This window comes from Anomaloglossus baeobatrachus, chromosome 2 (assembly GCF_048569485.1).
Source record: "Anomaloglossus baeobatrachus isolate aAnoBae1 chromosome 2, aAnoBae1.hap1, whole genome shotgun sequence".
NCBI lineage: Eukaryota > Metazoa > Chordata > Amphibia > Anura > Aromobatidae > Anomaloglossus > Anomaloglossus baeobatrachus.
The window spans coordinates 191,926,051-191,950,415 of NC_134354.1; the positions used below are offsets into that span (position 1 = coordinate 191,926,051).

Below are 24,365 nucleotides of genomic sequence, written 5' to 3' on the forward strand. Positions count from 1 at the left end.
ACATTCAATACACTTATACGTGGTGACTAACAAAGAGATTAAATAAAAGGCTGGAGCATGTCTCTAAATGTATTTTTCTACACAGTTATTAAAGGCTAATGTATCCTGGATCAGGAAATGAACTTCCTGATGTTTGAGACTTCATTCAGATGCATAATACTTCTAGGGTCTTGAATATCGCATTTACATAAAGATAAATACGAAAGAAAAGAAGCAAAAGAATACATGCTAAAGCTTATGTGATTGTCTGATTATTGGTGCTTACATTATTCTCACAGAATCAGAATGTAATCTTATAGAGATAAAATAAATTAATGGCCGACATTCACATTAACACTAGAAGTCCCAGCAATTTCGAGTTCCCCCCTGCAGTCCCGAAAGAGGGTCAAATGACCCTTAGTCTAAACTGAATAGAACTAACTAGAAACTAAATGGCTAAACACAATGGAAAACAACAACCTCCTGTAGTGCGACAGTAATGGCCTTAATTACAGAACAAAAGACGGTGATTATAGGATGTTAGCTAAAATCCCTCAGGTTATTCGACCCGTCTCTGGGTTCCAAAGGTAGAAATGTTAAATGACCCCTCTCTGGGACTTTTAGTGTTAAAGATGAAGAAATAATTGTCAGGATTGGACGGCCACCTAATGTGTACTATGGAGGCCTCCAAGTTCTCCACCAACAGATGATGTTGGAGAACATAAGGACCAGAAATTTGAACTTAGGAGCCAAATCCTCATGTTTTCCAGACAGATAAGCCATTGCCAGATGAGGTTGCTAGTGGCTTACTCCAAATGCTTGTCGGTATGAGGTCGTCGTAAGAAATAAATATTGGCTTGTTTGGACTAACATTTTCTAAGGTGTATGGGCTCCTTAAATTATATAATATAGATTACAAAACTTGCTTTTAAAGTTAATGGCTGAGAAAACTGATTTTGAGATAATCTATTAGAAAACCTTACAATATAGATGGCCATACACATGAGCACAAACCGTCAGTCGACAATTATATCATCCAACACACATATACATATGAGCACTTGGCTCAGTATTCTTGTATTTTCAACAGAAGGGAGAGGAGTAATCCACTCTCAGACACATCTTTAACATGAAAAGAAAAGTATCAAACATTGAAATAACAACTGGACAATCCTTTCCTCAACACTGTTGAGGAAAGTTGGGAAACCCCAGTACAGCATATCTCTATCTCTGAATGACCACAGGTGTTGATTACATGGCTATCCATAGATTTCAAGGAGCGTGCTTTATGTTGGGTCACTTTCAGAGACTTTAACAAATACCAACCATGTTCCCAAAAAGTTAATGATCAAGAAGTTTTAAGCAGCAGTTGCAATCACTTTCACCTGAAATAAAAAATCACTAGGAAGTTCAAAGTTATAAGACATTTAGAAAAAGAAAAAGTTGATGTGTGCAGCAAATGCAGGGAGGAATATATTTTGTCTTTGCATGTAAGGGCTCAGAAGATCATTTTGCCCCTCAAAACAATCAGATGTGCCAAATGTCTTCAAGGGACAGTAATTTCTGACGGGGTTTAGCAGAATGGACTTGCCTACATTGTGGAAAATATCAAATGCTAGGTTGGAGGACCATAGTGACTGGTCCTAAAGGATTCTTCTTTTTTTCTACCTAGATCTTCCCTAAAAAAGTAAAATGATAATTTCTTAGGTAATCGGTTGGTAAAGCAGCACCAAGGTTGCCTTTTTTCTAAAGCAATATGGAAGCCAATAAAGATGAGTAGATGTAACAAGATTTGAATTTGCTAAAATGACCAGATTTTTCCAGCAAATTTGATTCACTGCAAAATTATTCACTGTGAGTTGAATGTTCCATTTAACGCTCTGGAGTTTCGCAAGAATCAAGAACATAACAAACACAGGATGTAAAAAAAAAAACCAACTAATACCTCTGTACTCACTTGTCTGGCTGCCTATGTTCCTTACTTTTTGCCAGCCAATAAGTCTTATGAGCCTCTTCTTTCTACTGTCATGCACTGTCTCTAGTGTCTTCACTCTAAGATGGCACTTTTGGCTGACCTAGACCTAAAGATATCCAGGCCTCAGATATCCGTATGCATCCTGCCAACACAGCGCATGTCATGACATACACCATGACATTTCGATATGTAGTGACCTATGAGGCATATTCACCCTAGCCTAGAGTGAAGACACCAGAGATGTCGACCGTGGCGGACTGCATGGTCATCCAACCAACTGAGCAAGAAGGTGAGTATTAGGTTTTTCTTTGTTTTTTGTTTTTGTTACATTTTGATGGTCCTCTATAGCTCAGCAAAATGGCAGTCTGCTGACCTCCATTTTGGTGGATTGCATGGACCAAATTACCCAAAAATAGAATTCTGGAGAATAGAGATTATTATAAAATTGAAATAGAATTCAATTCTACTCGAATACATTCATAAACCTGGCAGATACTGTGGTCAAACTTGAAATACTATTGTGTACAAAAAAAAGTCACTTCTGTCTATTTGTAAGTGCGCAGGTAGGTTCCAAAGCCGTAATAATAATCAGTAAAACCAGGCTCTCCAATTGAACAAATCTTATATTTATTTTATATTTTCAATCCAGTTGTGAATATGTTTTGGTCAATTTATTGACCTTCTTCAATTCATATGCTGGAGATTAAGGATTGCTTGATTTGGAGCTGCAATTTACAGAGCAGTGTCCACCGCTGTCTGAGCGTGTCCTTGCACAATACAGGCACTTATTCGCTTTGGAATGCTAGCAATGAGGTTATGAATGAGGTTTTAGATAGTTGAATGGGGAATTTTCTGCCATACTTAAAAACTTGGGCACACAAATCATCAAGGTCCACTGCTGGCAGCTTCTTTTGCAATCACCGACCAACGACGTCCCAGATGTTCTCAATTGGAAAAGAGTTCTAGAACACTGCAGAACATGGTAGCATGTTTAAGTCTCCTCAGGCTGCTCACAGTAGCACAAGCAACATGCAGCCTGACATAGTCGTGTTGGAAAATAGCTCCTAGGACCCTTTGGCGAAATGGCTGTACTACTTGTTCCATGACTAAATCAATGTAAACTGTTAGTGTTAGCCACCCCACACTATAATTCTGGTCATTGGACTGGAGTGACATTCCCTTTTCATGGCGTTGCCACAGTTGTATGAAGGTGCAGCTATAAAGGAGCAATGGCGTTTACAATGGGAGGTCTATCTTCTTCAACGGTGAGTCCCACTTTTGTCTTTGATGCAATCATTGCCATATATTGGTCTGGAAAACATCGTGGGCAACACGTCAAAAGACCTTCATGAGGGAATGTCACATTGCTCCTATTTGATGGAATTATGGTATGGAATGGCATAACATACAGTATCTGAACCCCTCTAGTCTTCATTACAGGTACAATAATAGCTCAGTGTTACATTGATTTGTTGGAACTACCGGTACAGCCATTTCTCCAAAGTATATTTTTGCACATGTTGCTAATATTTGATACTACATAAATTAAGATGTTTTGGGATTTTTTTTTAATTATTTTTTTTATCATTTGCATATTATAAACATGTCTATCAATCTTCTGATTTTGATAACGCCATGACTTTTCCTTCTTGGTGTTTCAATTTTAATTTTGAGGAGTATATAATGATTTTATGTACCTTTTAAACTTTATTTCAACTTACACGTGATCTACTTGGTATAGTTTTGGTAAAATTTTTTGATGTTTTGTGAGCAAACTTGCCCATATATATGTTATGGGCACAAATACCTAACAATTGTTGCCAAGGCACTAGTCCAACAATTAAGACCTCATTGAAAGCACAGCCTAGCACATAACAATAGTTATGGGTAAGATACTAAGAGTTTGTGCTACAACAATCACAATTGTAATGATGAGCCTGAACCGGCTCAATGCTACCTATTGTTATCTATGAGCCACAGATGGCTATTATTCACAGCCATATCTCGAATACATCAGTGAGCAAAGGGGTTAATTTTACAACAATGTGTCTCTGTTTTTATATTGTCCAAAATTTGTTACTAACATATTCATGGTTGTGGTATTCATTTTTTATTTTATTTTATTTTTTTTAAAGGAACATTAAACACACAAAAATAAAATTGAAGGCTATGTGCACACGTGGAGTATTTGGATGCAGAAATTTCTGCACCATTTTTACATTTCTTAGCAGGAAAAACTCAATGGGAAAAAAAGTGCTTTTTTAATTATTATTTTTAAATACATATCACAGACTCTATTATAAATAAAAATAATAAATCTTGCAATTTTCACACTGGCCACTGGAGCTTATTTAGGCTGAAACTTCTTGATGTTTTAGGAAACACCACATGTATACACTGGAGATCAAAATTAGAGAACAATGTATGATCCCTTGTTTTTTTTTTCACAAATAATGTAATCTACATGGATCAGCATTTGAAGGGTTTTTTTGTAAGAGGTGCACCATGCCACTAGAACAGTGTTTTACAAAATATCCAAAGTTTATCAACATTAAACCTTTATTTTGCCCAAAACATGATGATGATAATTAGAGAACATTAATGACTGTAGCACAGACAAAGATAAGTACATTTTCCGAAGGTAACAACAGTCATCAATCAGTAGGAAGTGTACAGGCCATTGCTTTGAATGACTTCAGCACATCTGCGGCCAAAGGACATCACTAGTCTCTCACACTGCTCTGGTGTGATTTTGTTCACTCTTTTCCAATCTCTTCCACAGTGACTGTTGTGGGTTTCTTGGCCATAACTTTGTAACCAAGGATTTTCCAGAGGGTTTCTATTGGGTGTAGATCAAGACTCTGGGCTGGCCATTTCATTGTTTCAATGTTTTTTGTTTCAAGGAACTGCTTTACCCATGTTGCTGTGTGACAGGGGGCATTGTCCTGCATGAAAATTGCTGACTGAGTGATGAACGTAAGTAAAGAGCCCGTGTTGTTGAAGAAGGTTTCGATACACACTTGCATTCACTCTGCCATTTAGCTGCATGAGAGATGAGAGGTCCAACTCTTGCTGCAGAAAACATTCCCCAAACCATGACACGTCCTCCACCACATTTCACTGACTTCTTAACACACTTTGGGTTCAGTCTTTCCCCAGTTTGTCAACAAACATAATTTTCCCATCACACCCAAATAAATTAAACTTGCTTTCATCACTAAAATGAACTGTGGACCACTTCTCCTCTGTCAACACAACATGCTCCTTTTGATTATCTCTGCTAATGAGAGGTTTGATCACTGCAGAGTGGGCACTCCAAATGCTCTTAAATGTTGTGATACTATGATGAGACAGTTCCTTACCCTGTTCAATGCTGAACTGCTGAGCAATTCCAGCTGCAGTGTTGAAATGATTACCCATAGAAGTTCTACGCATTATCCGATCATCTCTTGCATTTGCCTTTCGAGGGCGACCAGCCTTCTTGGAGGTCTTGAAAGTGTTTGCAATGTTGTAAAGAATCAATATTCTCGAAATCACAGACTTGGAACTACGAACTTCTCTTGCTATGTCTAATAGGGTCACCTCTTTGGCCTTCATCTGGACAACCTGCTGCCGGAGGGTTTCAGTCACTTTGAGATGGCACACTATTTTTGCAAAGTCAGTGTAAACTGGAAAGTTAGGCTTCCAGTTAAATAGTGTTTGTCAGATAATTAAGGAAATTAGCACCAGATTAACACCAATAACTTGCAGGCATCTGAAAGTGTTATCTAATTTTGATCAGTGTTCTTTTTCATTTATCTCATTTACATTTTTATTATGTACTTTTGAAACCATTCAATTTATGAAATAAACTTAAAATACTGCTAGTTTACCCATATTAGGATATAATCACATAGGACTACACAATGACCTTAACATTTCGGAAATTGTGTGTTGCTCTCTAATTTTGATCTCCAGTGTATAGTCAGACCTCGACCCTATCTTTTGAATTGAAGTGTTTAATTAACATGTGCATGTTAACAAAAGTAACTGTAAGGCCAGGGCCACACGGGGACTAATGTGATCCACACATGACACCCGGCTCGCGCTGGAAGCACAGCAGGAGCCGAGTGTCATGCGAGTGTCACTGCGACTGAGGTCCGATCATGCGATCAGACCTCAGCTGCAGGGGACGGGCTGGCACTGAGGAGGGGCGGGCCAGTGCTGAGGAGGGACGGGCCGGCACGGAGGAGAGGGAGGGATTTATCTCCCTCTCTCCTCCGTAGCCGGTTATTGCCATTCTCGCCCTGCACTTGCGGTACACCGGTGTATTGCGAGTGCAGTGCGATCTTTCTCTCGCGCCATAGACTTCAATGGGTGCGAGAGAAAGAGTCTCGCATTACAATCGCAGCATGCTGCGATTGTTTTCTCGGTCCGATTGGGGCCAAGAAAATAATCGCTCATGGGTGCTGACACATAGCTTAATATTGGTCCGAGTGGAATGCGATGTTTTATCACATTCCACTCGGTCCGATTTTCATGCCTTGTGTCTTAGGCCTTAAGGAGAGGGAGCAGGATCAACAGTGACGTCGATTGTGATTGGTGAATCTTGTGTTACCAGTTGTGTATAGAGGTGTTATTAGTCATTGTAATTCAGCCTCTGATGATATGGAGCCTGCTGAAAACTTTTCATGAAAGTTCAGGAAATGTGTATCTAAAAAAGATCCAGTGGCCAGTGCGAAATTTACAAGATTACTTAAAGGGATATTCTAATCTCCAAGACCCTATCCCAATATATAGTAAGTATAATAATATTATTACCTATCATTAGCTATGTCGCTTACCTCATTGCTAGCGATGTCGCGATCGATAGCACCCGCCCCCGTCGTTCATGCGACATGTGGTGATCGCTGCCGTAGCAAACAATATCGCTACAGCAGCGTCACACTCACATACCTGTTCAGCGACGTGGCTGTTGCTGCCGAACAATACTTCCTTCAAGGGGGAGGTGCGTTCAGCGTCACAGAAACATCACAGCGGTGTCAAAAAACTGCCAAATAGAAGAGGATGGGAGGAGATGAGGGGCCGGAACATGCCGCCCACCTCCTTCCTTCCTTTCCGATGGACGCAGGTAGGATGATGTTCGTCATTCCTGCGGTGTCAAACTCAGCGATGTGTGGTGCCGCAGGAACGACGAACAACCTGCGGAATGAAACACCAACGACATTATGATTTGCAGCGACGTGTCAACGATCAACGATTTTTGCCATTTTTGCGATCGTTGATCGTTGCTCTTAGCTGTCACACGCTGCGATGTCGCTAACGATGCCGGATGTGCGTCACAAACACCGTGACCCCGACGATATATCGTTAGCGATGTCGCACCATGTAAAGCATCCTTTAGAGTAACTTAGATATCCATGGTTATGACCACTCAAATAGAGACATTTAGTGGTTGTAACCATGGATACCTAAGCTGCTGCAGTGTTCTGCACATGAGGTAACCGATATAGCAAATCAGGAGAACTTTACTACATTTCTAATTGGAGGTACGTATTTGCTAATATTATTATTACACCTAATACATATTGAGATAGGGTCTTGGGGATGGAACACCCCTTCAATTTTTATTTTTTTTTACTAAAGTTTTTTTTTTAATTCATGTAACACAATGTATAAATTTAAACAATAGGTCATTTTATGATGATGGCTTTCCTTTTAAGATGCTAAATGAAAGATTTCTGCTTTCTTAAAAAGCAGGTGAATACCGACTCCCCAGCTTACACCCCATCAACAACTAGAGGGCACCTTATTAGAGAGGTCAGTCTCATAGCTTAGGAAGAACTACTTTAAAGGGATATAGTGTCATGTGCAAGTATTCACCCCCTTGGCTTTCTACCTATTTTGTTACATTACAATCTGTGTGTAAATATTTTTCTAGTACAATTTGTGTGTGATGCATCAGCACTAAATAGTCTAAATTGTGGAAGTAAAGTGAGAAAAATATAGGAAAAAAATTAAATTTATGGTATATAATAAATAAAAATTGCTATGTGCATATGTATTCACCCCTTTTGCTATGGAGCTCCTAAACATTTCTGGTGCAAACAATTACCTTCATAAATCACATGATTAGTGAAAGGCATTTCACCTGTATGTAATCTAGGTGTCACACGGTTTGTCTGTATAAACACACATTTTCTGAAAGGCCACAGAGGCTGTTAACACCATTAAGCAAGAGACACCACTAACCAAACAACACTATGAAGACCAAATCATTTGACTAATTAGCTTAGTTTTTTCATACCTAGCAAGATATAGGTTGATATCTCATGTGTCTGTCTTTTAGACTCGGGGTGGCTCTTGGGGTTGTTTCGCATTGTTGATCCTATCGGGTCTAGTCCATCCTGTTTTCTTATTTTTGAGTAAGAAACCTACAGAGTATAATGTTAAAAACAAATGTTTTTATTTCAAGTAAATACTGTATTTTTACTATTTTATTTTCCTTACAGATTTGATGTATGACATTACAAATGTTCTTATTCTTTATTGTATGAATAATGTTCTTATTTTGGAGTCACATTTGAAAGGTACTGACAAGCCTTTCTTTAATGTTCCAGCCTGCCCCTTTTTTGTATATAATTTGTCCTGATGAAGAAGCCATGAGGCTTTGAAACGCGTAGACAAATAAAATCATGCTTTTTACATGGATCCTCCTTTCTACGGCAGTGTGGTTTATTAATCCTTTTCTCTCCATATTTGAACTGCAGTGATTTGAATGAAGAATAGCACAGTACTTCTAACCCTTTCTAGAATGTTTAAGTAGGATCCAAACCCATAGCAATATATAATATATAACTGAGCACTCCCAATAGGTGATGAAACTATTTTTTATTATGTGAAGCAGCAAGTCCAGTATATGGGTTAAACTGTTTCAGTAATAACAAATAGGCCTTCATCAGTTCACATGCTGCTGGTGAGGAACTGCCTGTATGGGTGGCGTAGGTTGTAAGAGCAGTGTCCACTGCTATAAAAGGTGCCCACTGCATTTACAACCTATGCCACCCATACAGGCAGTTCCTCACCAGCAGCATGTGAACTGATGAAGGCCTATTTGTTATTACCGAAACATTTTAACCCATATATTGGACTTGCTGCTTCACTTAATAAAAATTTGTTTCATCACCTACTGGAAGTGCTCAGTTATTTCTTATATATTGTCAGTGATTTGTGACTGAGAAGGAGGTTCATCTTCCAACAAGGCAATGACCCAAAGTATACTGCTAAAGCAACACTCGAGTGGTTTAAGGCCAAATGTGTAACTGTATTGGAGTAAACTAGTCAAAACCCAGACCTAAATCCAATTGAAAATCTGTAGTCGGAGTTAAAGATTGCTGTGCACCAGAGGAAATCATCTAACTTGAAGGAGCTGGAGCAGTTTTCCCTTGAGGAATCGGTAAAAGGTGGGAAGCTCGAAAAGACTTATCTAAGGAGACTTGCAGCTGTAATTGCTACAAAAGGAGGCTCTACAATGTACTGAATTTAGATCGGTGAATAGTTATGCACTCTGAAGTGTTCAATTATTTGTCCTATTTGTTGTTGCTTCACAATGAAATGAAAACCAAATGTTCACAGATGTCGGCATGTTCTTTACATGAACTGATGCAAACCCTTAAAAAAAACTGAAGTTCCAGATTGTGAGATAACAAAACACGAAAAATGCTAAGGGGGTGAATACTTTTGCAAGGCATTGTATGCACATTGCATTGCACACTCTGAGATAGACTCTCTCTGAGAGATTTTCCCTGAGAAGAAATGTCTCTAGGAGAGACTTGCCCATTGGACCTTGTCTCAAATTGTATTATTTATTAATCTGAGGCATTATCCACTACTTGGACTATCCCTTTTCAATCCATATGTTTACCCCCAGTCAAATAACAACATTTATACTTATTTCCCATTTTCATGCCGTTCCAGTGGTGCTGGTAATTGCTCTCCCGGGTATCATTTGACATCATAGGTGAATTATAATGAGGGAAATCTGGGCTACTGCCTGGGTCTCCGGAGGTTCCCATGGCCAGATTGCACTCATTATCTTGCTTTGTGTGCCACTTATGGCAGCGCACATCTCTGGGCTTGGAGCTTTCCTGGAGCGCAGCGCAGCTCCAGGGCAAAGGCCACAAGAAGAAATGAATCCCTAGGGATGAGAAAAGACCAGAGTGCCAGGGGAACAGGGGCAAGGTGAAAATGTGTTGTTGGTTACTTTTCCAATATGGTTATGGGATGAGTGAGGATTAATTCTGTATAAAAAGAGCTATGTAGAGGCTCATACTGTATACATGGAGCTGTTTGAGGACTTATTCTGTATATAGGAGGCTATGTGAGGGCTCATACTGTATATTGAAGGCTATGGGAGAGTACATACTATATACATGACATTGTTACATCATGCGAGCTTGCACCCAATCATCTCTGGCATAACTATTCTTGCCTTTGGATGTATCAAACATCAAGAGGAAGTGAGCGGCCAGCTGCTACTCAAACTTCCACTTTATGCTCGAGTCACCCAAATGGCAAGGAGAGTAAAGCTAGAGATGACTGGGCGCATGGCTCTCATGATGTAACATGTGAAAGCAAGTGCCAAGGTGAGTATTGGGCTACGGTCACACAAACTATGTTCTCTCATGCAAGGGAATCGTCTCAATTATGCTAATGACACTCGGCTAAAACTCGGATCAAAGTTTGATCCTAGTATCGTTTACTGTGATCTGATTCACATGCAAGAATCAGAGCAAAAGTGAGGAGAAGATGGAAAATTTAATTTCTCCTTCTTCTCCATTGTCTGTGTTGGCGTAAATCGGCCCTGTCCTTGGGTCACATCACCCATAGACTTGAATGGGAATGCAACGCCTCTTATATGCTGTCAAACGTAGCATGTTACGATTTTTTTTCTCATGCCGAATTGACATGAAAAAAAAAAACGATGGTCGGCACTGCCCCACAGTATAACATTGGTCTAAAGGCTATCAAATAAAACATCTAGCACTCAGCCATGTTATACACTTATGTGTAAGCGAGCCCTAACTGTTCCTTAGATGTTATATTCTTTAGGAGGGAACATAGCTTTTAGAAAGTTAGGTTTTTACTTTATTTTTTTCTTTAAGAATCATAGTTGACAGCAGGTAACTATGGAAGTTTTCCTTTACTGACTTTTTGTTCCAGTGAAGCTGTTTGTTTGCTACTTTATACTGATAAGAGTAACCCATCCTACACTGAATATGTTTAATTAGGCCAAACCGACCTCTGTGGCTGAATATTGTGTCAGCGCAGGCCTGTCAAGCTGTCACACCAATGCAGTCAGGGCCGTCAAATAAATCCATTTGCGATGAGTTATTTTAAGGAAAATGTTTGCCAAAAATGATTTTGATATCCGAAAGAAAGTGACCTTCTACATTATATCCTTCTATCAAACCTTTTCTTTGTAAGAAAGCAGGCACACTTGAAAGGATCAGCTCACTGAACCCTCGATGCAGGGATCCTTGCCGCAGCACGACTCTGCAGTCCAGCACGTTCAGCACTGAAGAAAGACTGCCAGCACTTTGATCCTCTGTATGACGGTTTCTTTCTTTTTTTTTTTTTTTTTTGCAGACAAGTCTTTAGATGAAAAAATCTAGAATGCCCTTATTGGAAGTCTGAAGCAATTATTTAATCTAAACTCTTGTCTGCAGTGAATAAAGGAGAGAATCTAAAAGGTCCTTTTACAGTAGCAGATAGCGTCCTAGTGAAGGGTGATGATTGGCTATAAATCATGTCAATGGATGCTTGGTACTTCCATTTACAATAAGCAAACATGTCAACTGAATGCGGATGAATGAGCATTATGCAAAGATGACTTTTATGCCCACTTAAAACCCCACATCCCAGTGTCGGACTGAGCTGCCACAGGCCCACCAGTAACACTGACTCTGGGGGCCCACTGCTCAGCAAGAGATGCTGATTTTTTTTCTATATATAGTGACTAATGTAATGGGGCCAAATACTGCTTATATTGGGGGGTACATGGCTCACTCCACCACAGGGGCCCACTGGGGGATTTCCTTATTCCCCCGTGGGCCAGTCCAAGCTTGGGTTTGCTCGCTTGACAGCTAATTGTTGGCATGTTTTTAAAGCCCATCCACAAGAAGAAAATTAACTTTATTCCTTCTGGCAGGATTCAGCTTCCAGTCATAGGGGAGGTGCTGGCACAGTTTCAGTCACCGCTCTGCATATGGAGAGCTGCTGCGCCTCTAGCACTAATTGAAAGCCACCTCTAATGATTAGACTGCTGTTACTCAGCCCTGGGGTGCAACAACAGCCCCCACTCTCTATACAAAGTGCATGACTGATCCCACACCGGCACCTCCCCTGTAACTGGAAGCCGAACGCTGCCCGGAGGAATAAAGTTAATTTCATCCTGGCAGTATAACTCTGTGTGCCAGTGCTGCACAGTGTCAGAATGCTATTAACCTGCAAATTAACTCCATATCTGCAGTTTATTAGCATTTTTTTTCAAAACAGGTTCCCTTTAAGAACATAGGTCCAGATTAATTGTTCTTTCTCCATCTTTCTGGATTAATTTGCAGCTTTAGGGTATGTGCACATAATTAGGATGCAGCGGGATCTGATCTGTGGGGCCACGAGTCTCCTCTGCAGGAGACTCTGCTGCTTGTGTCCATGATCCGGGCTTGGGCAGTTGCGGTCTCTCACTGTGCTCTCCCTGTGGAGGACTCTTGCATCTCTGCAGCAAAGAATTGACATGCAGCGGCTTGGGAAGCCGTATTGCAGGCCAGTTTTTGCTGCAGGGGAAACAAGCACAGTGAGCATGAGATTTCTAGAAATCCCATCCACTGTGTTTGTACTGTACAATGCAACGTTTTGGATGCAGTGAAAACACACTGTGTCCAAAATGTGAACCCTGATCATGGTTTCACAACCATGATAATGTGCACCAATGATTTTGTTTCCTAAAGAAGCAGTTTTAATACTTTGAAACGCGTAGAACAATAAATCACAATTTTAGCTTCCAGTGATCATTTTCTTATCCCACACAGCAGCTCGGGTTAAACCTTTTACTTCTTCTTTCCATATATAGACCTCAATGGCCATGAAACATCATTATGTGTATCATCTCTCAGCCTAAGAAGGGACATAGGTGCCCAAGACATGTCTGTCACATAAGTGGTCTGGTCCTTTGCTGCACTTATGTGACTGGCATTCTTGACATGGTATCTTTTGAGCGCCTGTATCGCTACCTTGATGTTGCAGGGTGTAGGGAGCAACAGACACCTGAAGGTACTAGGATAAGGTTGCTGGACGCAGCAGTAAAGTTTTTCTGCAAAAAAGGACAGGACAAGAGATCAGAACTGATTATCATGAACTATTTTGCTCATCTCTAGCTAATTGCTAAGTCTATCTCACATCACAGCTTTTTGGAATACTGTTTCGACAACAAACCATTTTAAATGCATTTTAGCTCCCTGATTCAAATATTTTGCGTTTTGGATGATGAATTGTTGTTTTTATTTACAACCTTATCATGTAATTTGTCTCCTATTTTGTTTTCCAGTTACAAAAGTTTTGTGACGGCTAGAAGAGCTGTGATTGCGATCACAGGATGCTGGGTCCTCTCATTCATCGTTGGCTTAGTTCCCATGTTTGGCTGGAACAACATAAACAATTTGAGAAGACAGACCAACTCCAGCTATGGTGAAATTATTATAACTTGTCAATTTGAAACCGTTATCAGTATGGGATATATGGTTTACTTTAACTTCTTTGTGTGGGTCCTTCCTCCACTCTTTCTCATGTTAATAATCTATTTGGAAGTGTTCAATCTAATTCAAAGACAACTTAATAAAAAAGTATCTTCCAGCTCTAAAGATCCTCAAAAATACTATGGAAAAGAACTGAAAATTGCAAAGTCTTTAGCTTTAATCCTGCTCTTATTTGCTTTAAGCTGGCTACCTCTTCATACCCTGAATTGCGTTACGTTGTTCTGTCAGACTTGCAACACGCCGATGATCATCACTTATATCGCCATTTTCCTGACCCATGGAAATTCAGCCATGAACCCCATCGTCTACGCATTCCGTATTGAAAAATTCCGATCTACATTTTTGTATATTTGGAAGAAATATTTCTGCTGCAAAAGCGGACGAGAACTTAAGAGAGCAAATACTGCAAACATTGAAAGGTCATGTTCAAAAAATGTTATCTAAAATAAGGCTCTGTTTTGTATACATATTATTCCCCTATCCAAAAAATGCAAATAACCACTTTTTCCCAATGTCAAGTTTAACAAAAACTTACAGTTTAACATGATCTGTAAACTGATGTGGATTTGAACCGCAATAACAAATCTATGTAAATTTGTAATTACAATGCAAAATATGTGAATATATACATATTTTAATTTTATGACTATATTTATACATATTAAGCAATGGCTAATTTATTAAAAGGGAAAGATAAATGTATTCACACAAAATGACAAAAAAAAAATCATTTTTTCAGTAATCTGTTTTTAGCTGATTTCTGATGAAAAAAGTGACAGTGCCACCATGTGTTCATAATGAATAAATTTATTTTTTGTATATTTTTTTCTTTTTTTGTTTTATAATATTCTGATATAAATACATGGGTTTCAAAACTGCTAACATACTTAACATACTTAAATCATATAATAAAGCCTAGAGATTTAGAAAGTATTCTTCTTTTCAACTGTCTGACATTTGCAACTTATGGAGTATATTCAACAAGCAAGAAAATAAAGATGGAACACTGTTCAGAAAAGCATATCCTGCCCCTTCTAATGGGAGCAGTGTCAAAATCAAAATGGGCTGCTCATTTATGTTTGTTTTACCAGTCATTGTTGGGCAGCTTTTAGAAGGAATTACATGTTTTTCCAGGTGAACATTCAACATGACAAACATTTTCTAAAAAGTAACCTTTTTTTCACCCTCCAACACTTATATGGTCATTACTGTTCATACGAGAACTGACATCACTATATGTCCTACAGCACCAGTATATAAAATTATGGGCTAATAAAAGGCTGGGAAAATGTATTTTAGTGCCCTAGGCAAATGAAGTTGATGGCACCCCCAACCCATCAGCCAATAAGTAAAGGAACGGGTCAGAGACTAAAGTATCAAAACCCTAATGCACTCCCAGCCCTTTCAATGGGTCAGGTAACAAGGTCCGACAACCATTTCTACTAGATTCATTACCTTTTTCAACAAAAAATTCCAGAAAAGAAAAAAACATGGTGTACTTTAGGGGTGAGGCTTAACAGACAGTGCAATTTCAATGTTAGATATAGTATCACTTATTTTTTGTGGACCATTTGCAAAATATGAGGAACAAATTGCGATATTCAACCCTATCATCCTATATTTTAAATGTCTGACCCAAGTATTGTCATGGAAACTAATATAGCTTAACTATAATAGGGGTTGTTTGGTTTCAACTAAGGTGTCCATCATTGGGCAGATATCCTAATGGAAACTACAGGGTGGGCCAATTATATGGATACACCAAAATAAAATGGGAATGGTTGGTGATATCAACTTCCTGTTTGTGGCTCAGTATATGGGAGGGGGGAAACTTTTCAAGATGGGTAGTGACCATGGTGGCCATTTTGAAGTCGGACATTTTGCATCCAAGTTTATTTTTTCCAATGGGAAGAGGGTCATGTAACACATCAAGCTTATTGAGAATTTCACAAGAAAAACAATGGTGTGCTTGGTTTTAACGCAACTTTATTTGTTCATTAGTTATTTACAATTTTATGACCACTTATAAAATGTGTTCAAAGTGCTGCTCATTGTGTTGGATTGTCAATGCAACCCTCTTCTCCAACTCTTGACACACTGATAGCTACACCGCAGAAGAAATGCTAGCACAGGCTTCCAGTATCCGTTGTTTCATATGCTGCACATCTTGTATCTTCACAGCATAGACAATTGCCTTCAGATGACCCCAAAAATAAAAGTCTAAGGGGGTAAGGTCGGGAGACCTTGGTGGCCATTCAACTGGCCCACCATAACCAATCCACTTTCCAGGACACTGTTCATGTAGAAATGCTCGGACCTGACACCCATAATGTGAAGGTGAACCACCACATTATGGGTGTCAGGTCCGAGCATTTCTACATGAACAGTGTCCTGTTCAAGATATATCATGATATCCAATATGGTTTCCATCTTCTTTGCACACAATACCCCCGTCATACAGGTCTGCAGGCTATATGGACTTTAGGTCTGGTCATTTCTGAATCTCATCCCTATCTGCTCAAAAACAGAACTATCCTAATATCAAAACCTCATTTAAAACATTGCAATATACAGTGGCACGTAAAGGTCTGAGCATCCCTGGTAAAAAGTATTGTTATTTTGAACAGTTAAGCAAGTTGCAGATGAAACGATTTTTAAAAGGCATAAAGTTAAAAATTATGCATTTCCTCTGTATTTTAGGCAAAAAAAATATATACAGTATTTTCATCTTTTACATTTGAAAAAGTACAAAAAGGAAACTGGGCCAATGCAAAAGTTTGCACACCCTTGGGGATTTGTGTGCTCAGATAACTTTGACCACGTTTTCAGACCTTAATTATCCAGTTATGGTTATGGCTTGTTCATTATAATCGTTATGAAAGGCCAGATGATGCCTATTTCACAGCTTTATAAAAAACAGCCTCCTCTAAACTTGTGCCCAAATATAGCAGCCATGGTTCTTCTAAGCAGCTGCCTAGCACTCTGAACATGAAAATAGTAAAGGCCCACACAGCAGGAGAAGACTAAGAAGATTTCCAAGGAAGAATGGATGAAAATCCCTCAAAAAACAAACTAAAGACTTTTGGCTGGCTACAAAAAGTGTTTACAAGCTGTGATAATTTTCAAAGGGGGGAGCTATTAGGTACTAACCATGGAGGGTGCCCAAAGTGTTGCATCAGTCCATCTTTTTTTTATTTTAAAATGTAAAAGATGAAAATAACTTTTTTTGTTGTTGCCTAAAATACAAAAGGGAATGTGTCATCTTTAAATATGTTGTCATGCTCACCGCCGGAGGATGAGACGGCGAGTGCAGAGATAGCATCCCAGGGGTGAGGTCAGGTGGACCCACTGGACCACAGGGGGAACATAGACTTACTCTTTAGCAGAGGGAGGGGCTTGCCTAAGCGCCTGCTATGAGGCAGGATGCCAGGTGCCACTCCCAGGACAGGCGACCAGGACTGTGGCACTGAGCGAGCCAGGGCGACAGCAGGACTAGGGGAACAGAAACTCAGAACAAAGTCCTGAAGAGGAATAGGCAGTGTAAGCACCAGCAGACATCAGACACAAGATACCAGGAATAGGACCTTAGGCATGGGTCCTCAGGCACAGGTCATGGACATCGGGTGAGGCTCTAGACATTGGGCAGAGGTCATCAGACCCTGGACATTGGGTAAGACTCCAGACATCGGGCAGAGGTCATCAGAAACCGGACATCAGGTACAGCAGGCAAAGACCACAGCAGGGCGGCACAGGAACAATAAGCTTGGACCACAGCAGTGTGGTGTGGACACACCAGACATGGACCTCAGCAGAGTGACAGCAGATACTTCTAGACTTCAGGTAACATATGAACACGACTTTATTCACGGGATACATCAGGACTACGGGTATATCACACAGCAGGACATCAGGTAACACAGCAGGACTTCGGGTACATCCTATGGCAGGATAACTAGACATCACACGGCAGGATATCAGAGTACATCACAGGGCAGGATATCAGGATACATCACATGGCAGGAACACAAATACAGGACACAGTGTTAAGGAGGCCATAAATTTACAGTGATGCAATCTAATTATGCATCTACCTTAACCCCGTCTGCATCCAAATCATGAGTCATTTGTTAGTAGCATGCATACTATTCTTCCATATATACCAGAGAAATATACACGGATCTGCATAGAAAATATGACTGGTTTTAATTACGGAAGTTCATACATTTAAAGGGAACTGGTTGGTTAGGAGCCAAGAATACATAACATGTCTCCTAATTGGTAAACTATCATAGAGCTTATTCTGTGATATACAATATACTGTAATGTACAATGCATTTTCTCATTTATATTAAGCTATGTCAGCATGATTCACTTGTAACATGAAAGTCCAGACTATCTGGCGAGTCTTATGATGTCTGAATGCAGATATAGATGTGGTACACAGTTGAAGCACTTATCTTAAATCCTGGTTTTTTGGATATCTTCATATAACTCTTATATACTCTTAATACTAATAATAGTTCATAATCTTGTCCATAACATTCCCCCCTTTGGAGATAGCCAAAAGTCTTTCCTTACTTTATCCGAGTCTATTGATCTGTCCTAATGCCGATGGTTACCTCACTCGCATACGAGATAACCTATCCTTTGTGGATGAATCTCCTCACCCAACAGACTATAGATAGGAAGCCAGATCCTGAACGTATCCTCTTAGTTGTCCTCATGGCTATGTTCCACGCTGGCACACATTATTCAGGAAGGGGTGAACGTGGTAGTCCTCTAATCAGCTCATATTTATCAAGGTTGGTTTCACTCAGAGTCTCATTTTCCTCAGTCCTAGGCGGTAATGGTGGGACATCATCAAAGGTGGGATGCACAGTCATCTTCTGATCCACAGGCTTGGATATCATCATCTTGGCACAAAGTATAGGGTAGAAGAGGGAAGACAGCCATCTCCTGGTCTCAGGTCCGAAATCTTTTGTAGTGGAATGCATGGATCTTTGTAAGAAAGAAAGCGAGAGAAAGAGAGAGAGATAGACAGAGAGATTGAGAAGAGAGGAAGAGAGAGAGAAAGATTGAGCAGGGAGGGTGAGAAGAGAGGAAGAGAGAAAGATTGAGAAGAGAAGAAGAAAGAAAGAAAGAAAGAGAAAGAGCGAGAGATCTAGATCTGGTTGGATCTGGAGGAGAAAACTCAAGAACGTATATTAGGCAAATGTTTAGTTAAACAACAAGTTTAGTTAAAGTATCTGGGGGTACTTCTAAACAGGATTTCATAGGGTCTCAACTTAGTGGTTCCTGCTGGGGTGTGTTTGACACTGAACAATGCAAGGGGAGGATTCTCATGCCCTTGCTTTCTACACTACCCCATCCTCCCAATCTTCCCTCTATTCTGTGGCTGGTATGGCGTGTGTAGGGTCAGTTCTGTGTCTAAAACTGGTGTCACACACAGCGACAACGACAACGACGTCGCTGCTACGTCACCATTTTCTGTGACGTTGCAGCGACGTCCCGTCGCTGTCGCTGTGTGTGACATCCAGCAACGACCTGGCCCCTGCTGTGAGGTCGCCGGTCGTTGCTGAATGTCCAGCTTCATTTTTTGGTCGTCACTCTCCCGCTGTGACACACACATCGCTGTGTGTGACAGCGAGAGAGCGACGAAATGAAGCGAGCAGGGAGCAGGAGCCGGCGTCTGGCAGGTGCGGTAAGCTGTAACCAGCGTAAACATCGGGTAACCAAGGGAAGACCTTTCCCTGGTTACCCGATATTTACCTTCGTTACCAGCCTCCGCCCTTGCTGCCAGTGCCGGCTCCTGCTCTGTGCACATGTGGCTGCAGTACACATCGGGTAATTAACCCGATGTATACTGTAGCAAGGAGAGCAAGGAGCCAGCGCTAAGCAGTGTGCGCGGCTCCCTGCTCTCTGCACTGTGACATGTAGCTGCAGTACACATCGGGTTAATTAACCCGATGTGTACTGTACCTAGGAGAGCAAGGAGCCAGCGCTAAGCGCGGCTCCCTGCTCTCTGCACATGTAGCACAGCGACGTTATGATCGCTGCTGCGTCGCTGTGTTTGACAGCTAAGCAGCGATCATAACAGCGACTTACAAGGTCGCTGTTACGTCACAGAAAATGGTGACGTAACAGCGACGTCGTTGTCGCTGTCGCTTAGTGTGAACCCAGCTTAAGGCCTGCCATATCTCTTTGGCTGGCAGTAAAAGCAGGTCACTAGCCACTTCCTATGGTCTCCAGGAGCCCACAGCCACACCCTATCTCAGTCCTCTTCTTCTGAGACTTGCTCTTGTAGGGTCAGGACAATGTTTTCTCAAGACTTTCCATCTTTCCTTCCTTCTTTAAGTCAGGGTCATTTAAAAAGGCACAGATTGACTGACTGTTTCTGTGGTAAGTGGTCTTCGGGCTTCTTTGGATGTTCTGTCAGTGAGGGCACTTCTTACTGCTTCTCTTGACTCCTCCAATGTAAGCCTCAACCCTGCTCACCTCGACTCTGTCTGGCAATAGCAAAGCTTCCATCAGTTCTTCTATGGCCTCATGGTGGTGTACAGTTCCATTGGCGATGATCAAGTCTCTTGTCTTCCATACAGAGTAGATGTTGGCTGCCATCTTTCAGGCTTCAGTGAGAGCACATACCTCTGCTCCTTTTGCAGACAGGCATGCGGGTAGCGACTGCTCTATCAGCACAGCGTCTTCTGCTACCACCACCATACCCGTGTGGAACCGTCTTCTTGATGCACATCTTGATCCATCCGCAAAGGGGTTAAGTCAAGGTCCAAAGGTGTATCTGTCACTGTATCGAATCCAGAGGTTCCTGCCTCAGCTATGCCAGAGTCGACTACATCTTCCACTAAGGTGTCAGAGGTGGGACACTTCCCCCTTGGAAGAGGGAGAAGTTTAGCAGGATTAAGGACCGCACACAAGGAGATGGTGACTTTGTCAGGGAGCAGTGATGTCATACGGGCATTGATCTTCAACTGGTTCTTTAGGTAGGTGTTCAATCTGGCTGAGTAGTATTCAAAGGGCTGCTGTCTTCCTCCATGGCAAACAGGTAGAATGACTTCTGGGCTGGAGATGACGTGATGATACACTTCAGGTGGCTGTGAATGCAGCACATCTGTATGTGGGGTGATCTTGCAAGCTGCTAGATTCATCTCCAGACGTCTTGCCACTTGGAGGAAGGTGTATTGGTCCTTCACTCTGTAATCAGGAGTTACCAGCTGTAGTTGTTTGCATATGGGCTCTCGGAGACCTGACACAAAGGACTATATCCAGGTTTGTAAGAAAGAACAATGGGTGTAAATTGGGGTCAGGAGAACACTGAAATTCTAAAAACTAAGATCCCCTAAAACCCTGGGTAAAAAAAGAGCACAAGAGTGTTTGGTAACTAGCAAGCAGCACCGCCCCCCCTGACTACATACACACAACTAGAAATAGAGGTGGAGCGTGCCTACTCTACCTCTCCTGTGCTGACCCTGTAACTGGGGACCCTGCACTCTCCCTCATCTCGACGGTAGACCTAATGGTGGTCAGGGCCAAGCCTCCAGCGTATCCCTATCTCCTGTCAGACCCTGCAAACTAAGACACAAAGGATTACTGGGTGCTGCCAACAAAAACCCTAATATATGCCAACTCCTGATGACAAAAATCCCCTTAGGACCACACGATCCTCCACCCTCTACATCAGGGAGCTCTTGGGCAAGATACCAGGCAGGATGACATACAAGCGAGAATATCTCAAAACTAGGCTAAGCAGCAACTGCCATAGGCAGAAAAATATTCACTGTCCACCAGGACTAATAGTGAGCAGTCTATATGGTCTAATACAATGTATACTAGGTACAGCAAAAACAAACATGAAAAAGTGAAGGGGGAAGTTTCCACAGGACTATCAGCAATCTCCTTTGTTAAGGTTCAATAGTGGGACCACAATGGGGCACAACTGCATATATAACCAAAAATCTATTGTGGATTTCAATTTCCTATGTCCCTCCTTTGCAGCCTCTGCTGCATCAGCAATAAACAGAGCAGTGGCTTTGGATCCTAAGATGGCAGCTGGAAAAGGGAACTGAGTGTCGGCCAGACTAAAATGGCGTCAAAAGAGGAACTATGTAGTGACTGGAATGAAATGGCCGCTAAAAGAGGAAGTAGGTGTTGGCCAAAAATAGTGTTTGAAGAGGCCTGGGAGGGAGGGACATGGGTTGTGCCATCAACATTCAGGAGGTATTCAATCTGTCACTGGGAATATGGATTATATAGGGACCCCTGGGCTAACCCTGTGACTAGGGACCCTGTACTAGCCCTCATCTCGACGGTAGACCTATTGGTGGTCAGGGTCGAGTCTCCAGCTATCCCTATCTCCTGTCAGACCCTGACATAATATCCCCATACCATACCCCACCCAAAACACAGAGTGACAGAAAGAAATCTACATTCAGGACAGGAAATAATGGAGTGGGCTTACGTGGACACAGTGTTCCACAGACAGTACACAAGTCCAACCTATGGGGACGACTTATAGGGTGGAGGGCGTTGCTTCTAATAATGGGCCTGGAGAAGCCATTTTCACAGACAGGTAAAATACACATAGTGTAGTTACTAGATTCAGAATTACATTTCTTCAAACCATCTCAATACTTTCACTTCCCTTGACATTCAATATCACATCCTGTACTTTCAATCAATTCTCATCTAATCTCCCCCCTTGGGAGAATTCTCCATTCTCTTTTTCAATTTCAACTTTCCTACGGTGTTCCACACCAGAAACTGCGTACATTATACATACAAACGTCTTCCAGGAAGAACTAGAGCACCAGTGTCACGTGGGTGATAAGAAATTACACTGACCCTCACTATACGCCAGCTGTTGTTGATATCTCGAGTACTAGCAAAATCTGTTCACACTACATACACCTCGTGAGGACAGTCCATCCAAAACTCAATAACTGATTAAGGCAAAGGTTAAAGATTCTCCCCAATGTATTCGCAATCCTAGGTAATAGGATACATTGACATCCACTAAAACAAGACCAATGAGTACGCATACAACGTTCAACTCACTGCTTAGCAGGAAAACCGTACCAGGTGACAGTCAGGGCTTCCTCACCCTACTTTCATAACACTGCACCTGTACATAGAAAAACCCCCTTTCAAATCTTCTATCCCCGAAACCAGGTCCAAGGCCTTATCAAACATCAATTATTGATGACACGTCACACATAGGTGTATATGGCAGTATACCTTCTGCCATACAAACAGTTAACGTTTAGTTTTTTGTTTTTTTGGGGGTTTTTTTTGCATTACTCAAAGAAACAACTGCTATTATACCGTGAACACTTCCTCATTTTTGCTCTAATGCTAGCGGAGCACAGAACTTCCTGTTTTCCACAAACAGGTCTGCTTGCTTCAAACAAACAGATATGCCAACAGGTAAACACAATGACATAAATGCAGACACTATATATATCATTATTCAAACCTTGGACTTTGGTCGTAATTTCCCTTGTTTGTAAATATATATATATCATGCAGGTGTCTGAACTCGCCTACACATATAACCATATAACCTGGATCATACCAGAAGTCAGCGTATATCACAACTTCCTCATTTTCCTCTAACGTTAACTCAAGGAAAACAAAACTTGGAACTTCTGCTTTTTCCACAGGACAGACAAAAAAAAAGCAAACATACATTTAACGTTATGCAGACAGCTTAAGGTAAGTTGACCAGGTGGGATCTCTTAGGACGTTTATCTCATGTGAGATGGCGGTCATCATTATCCGTCATCCAGAAGTTTCTGTCCTAAGGTACGTTCGGGCGCCATCTGTTAAGGGGGCCATAGATTTACAGTGATTCAATCTAATTATGCATCTACCTTAACCCCATCTGCATCCAAATCATGAGTCATTTGTTAGTAGCATGCATACTATTCTTCCATACAGACCAGAGAAATATACACGAATCTGCATAGAAAATATGACTGGTTTTAATTACGGAAGTTGATACATTTAAAGGGAACTAGTTGGCTAGGAGCCAAGAATACGTAACACGTCTCCTATTGGGTAAACTATCATAGAGCTTATTCTGTGATATACAATATACTGTAATGTACAATGCATTTCCTCATTTATATTAAGCTATGTCAGCATGATTCACTTGTCACCACATGAAAGTCCAGACTGTCTGGCGAGTCTTATGATGTCTGAATGCAGATATAGGTGTGGTACACAGTTGAAGACCTTATCTTAAATCCTGTTTTTTGGATATCTTCATATAACTCTTATATACTCTTAAAACTCATAATAGTTCATAATCTTGTCCATAACAACAGGACCAAGCTGGAGTCCAGGGGGGGGATTGCCAGTAAGTGGGTATGTTGGTCCCTAAATACGCAGGTACCTGAGCATGACGGGACAATGGTTAACCAGACTACAGGCAGGATACCAGACTCAGGGGGTATACTGGAATCAGGAACAGAAGACACCAGCCCTTCAAGAGAACACATACAAAGACACACAATCAGGGCCGGACTGACCATAGGGCAAGTCTGCAAATGCCAGTTGGCCGGTCCCTGTAGTGGGCCGGTACCTGTAGTGGGCCGCTTTCTGCT

At 41.2% G+C, this 24,365-nt stretch overlaps 1 protein-coding gene across 2 annotated transcripts in view; it reads left to right on the top strand.

Moving 5' to 3' along the window:
- Positions 1 to 14,676, top strand: part of ADORA1 (adenosine A1 receptor) — a 219,646-nt gene extending 204,970 nt beyond the window's left edge. For both annotated transcript variants that reach the window (XM_075335563.1, XM_075335564.1), the window contains exon 3: positions 13,539 to 14,676. In XM_075335563.1, coding sequence (XP_075191678.1) covers positions 13,539 to 14,190 — 652 coding nt within the window. In that variant the 3' untranslated portion in view covers positions 14,191 to 14,676. The remainder of the gene's footprint in view (positions 1 to 13,538) is intronic.
- The last annotated feature ends 9,689 nt before the right edge of the window (positions 14,677 to 24,365 follow it).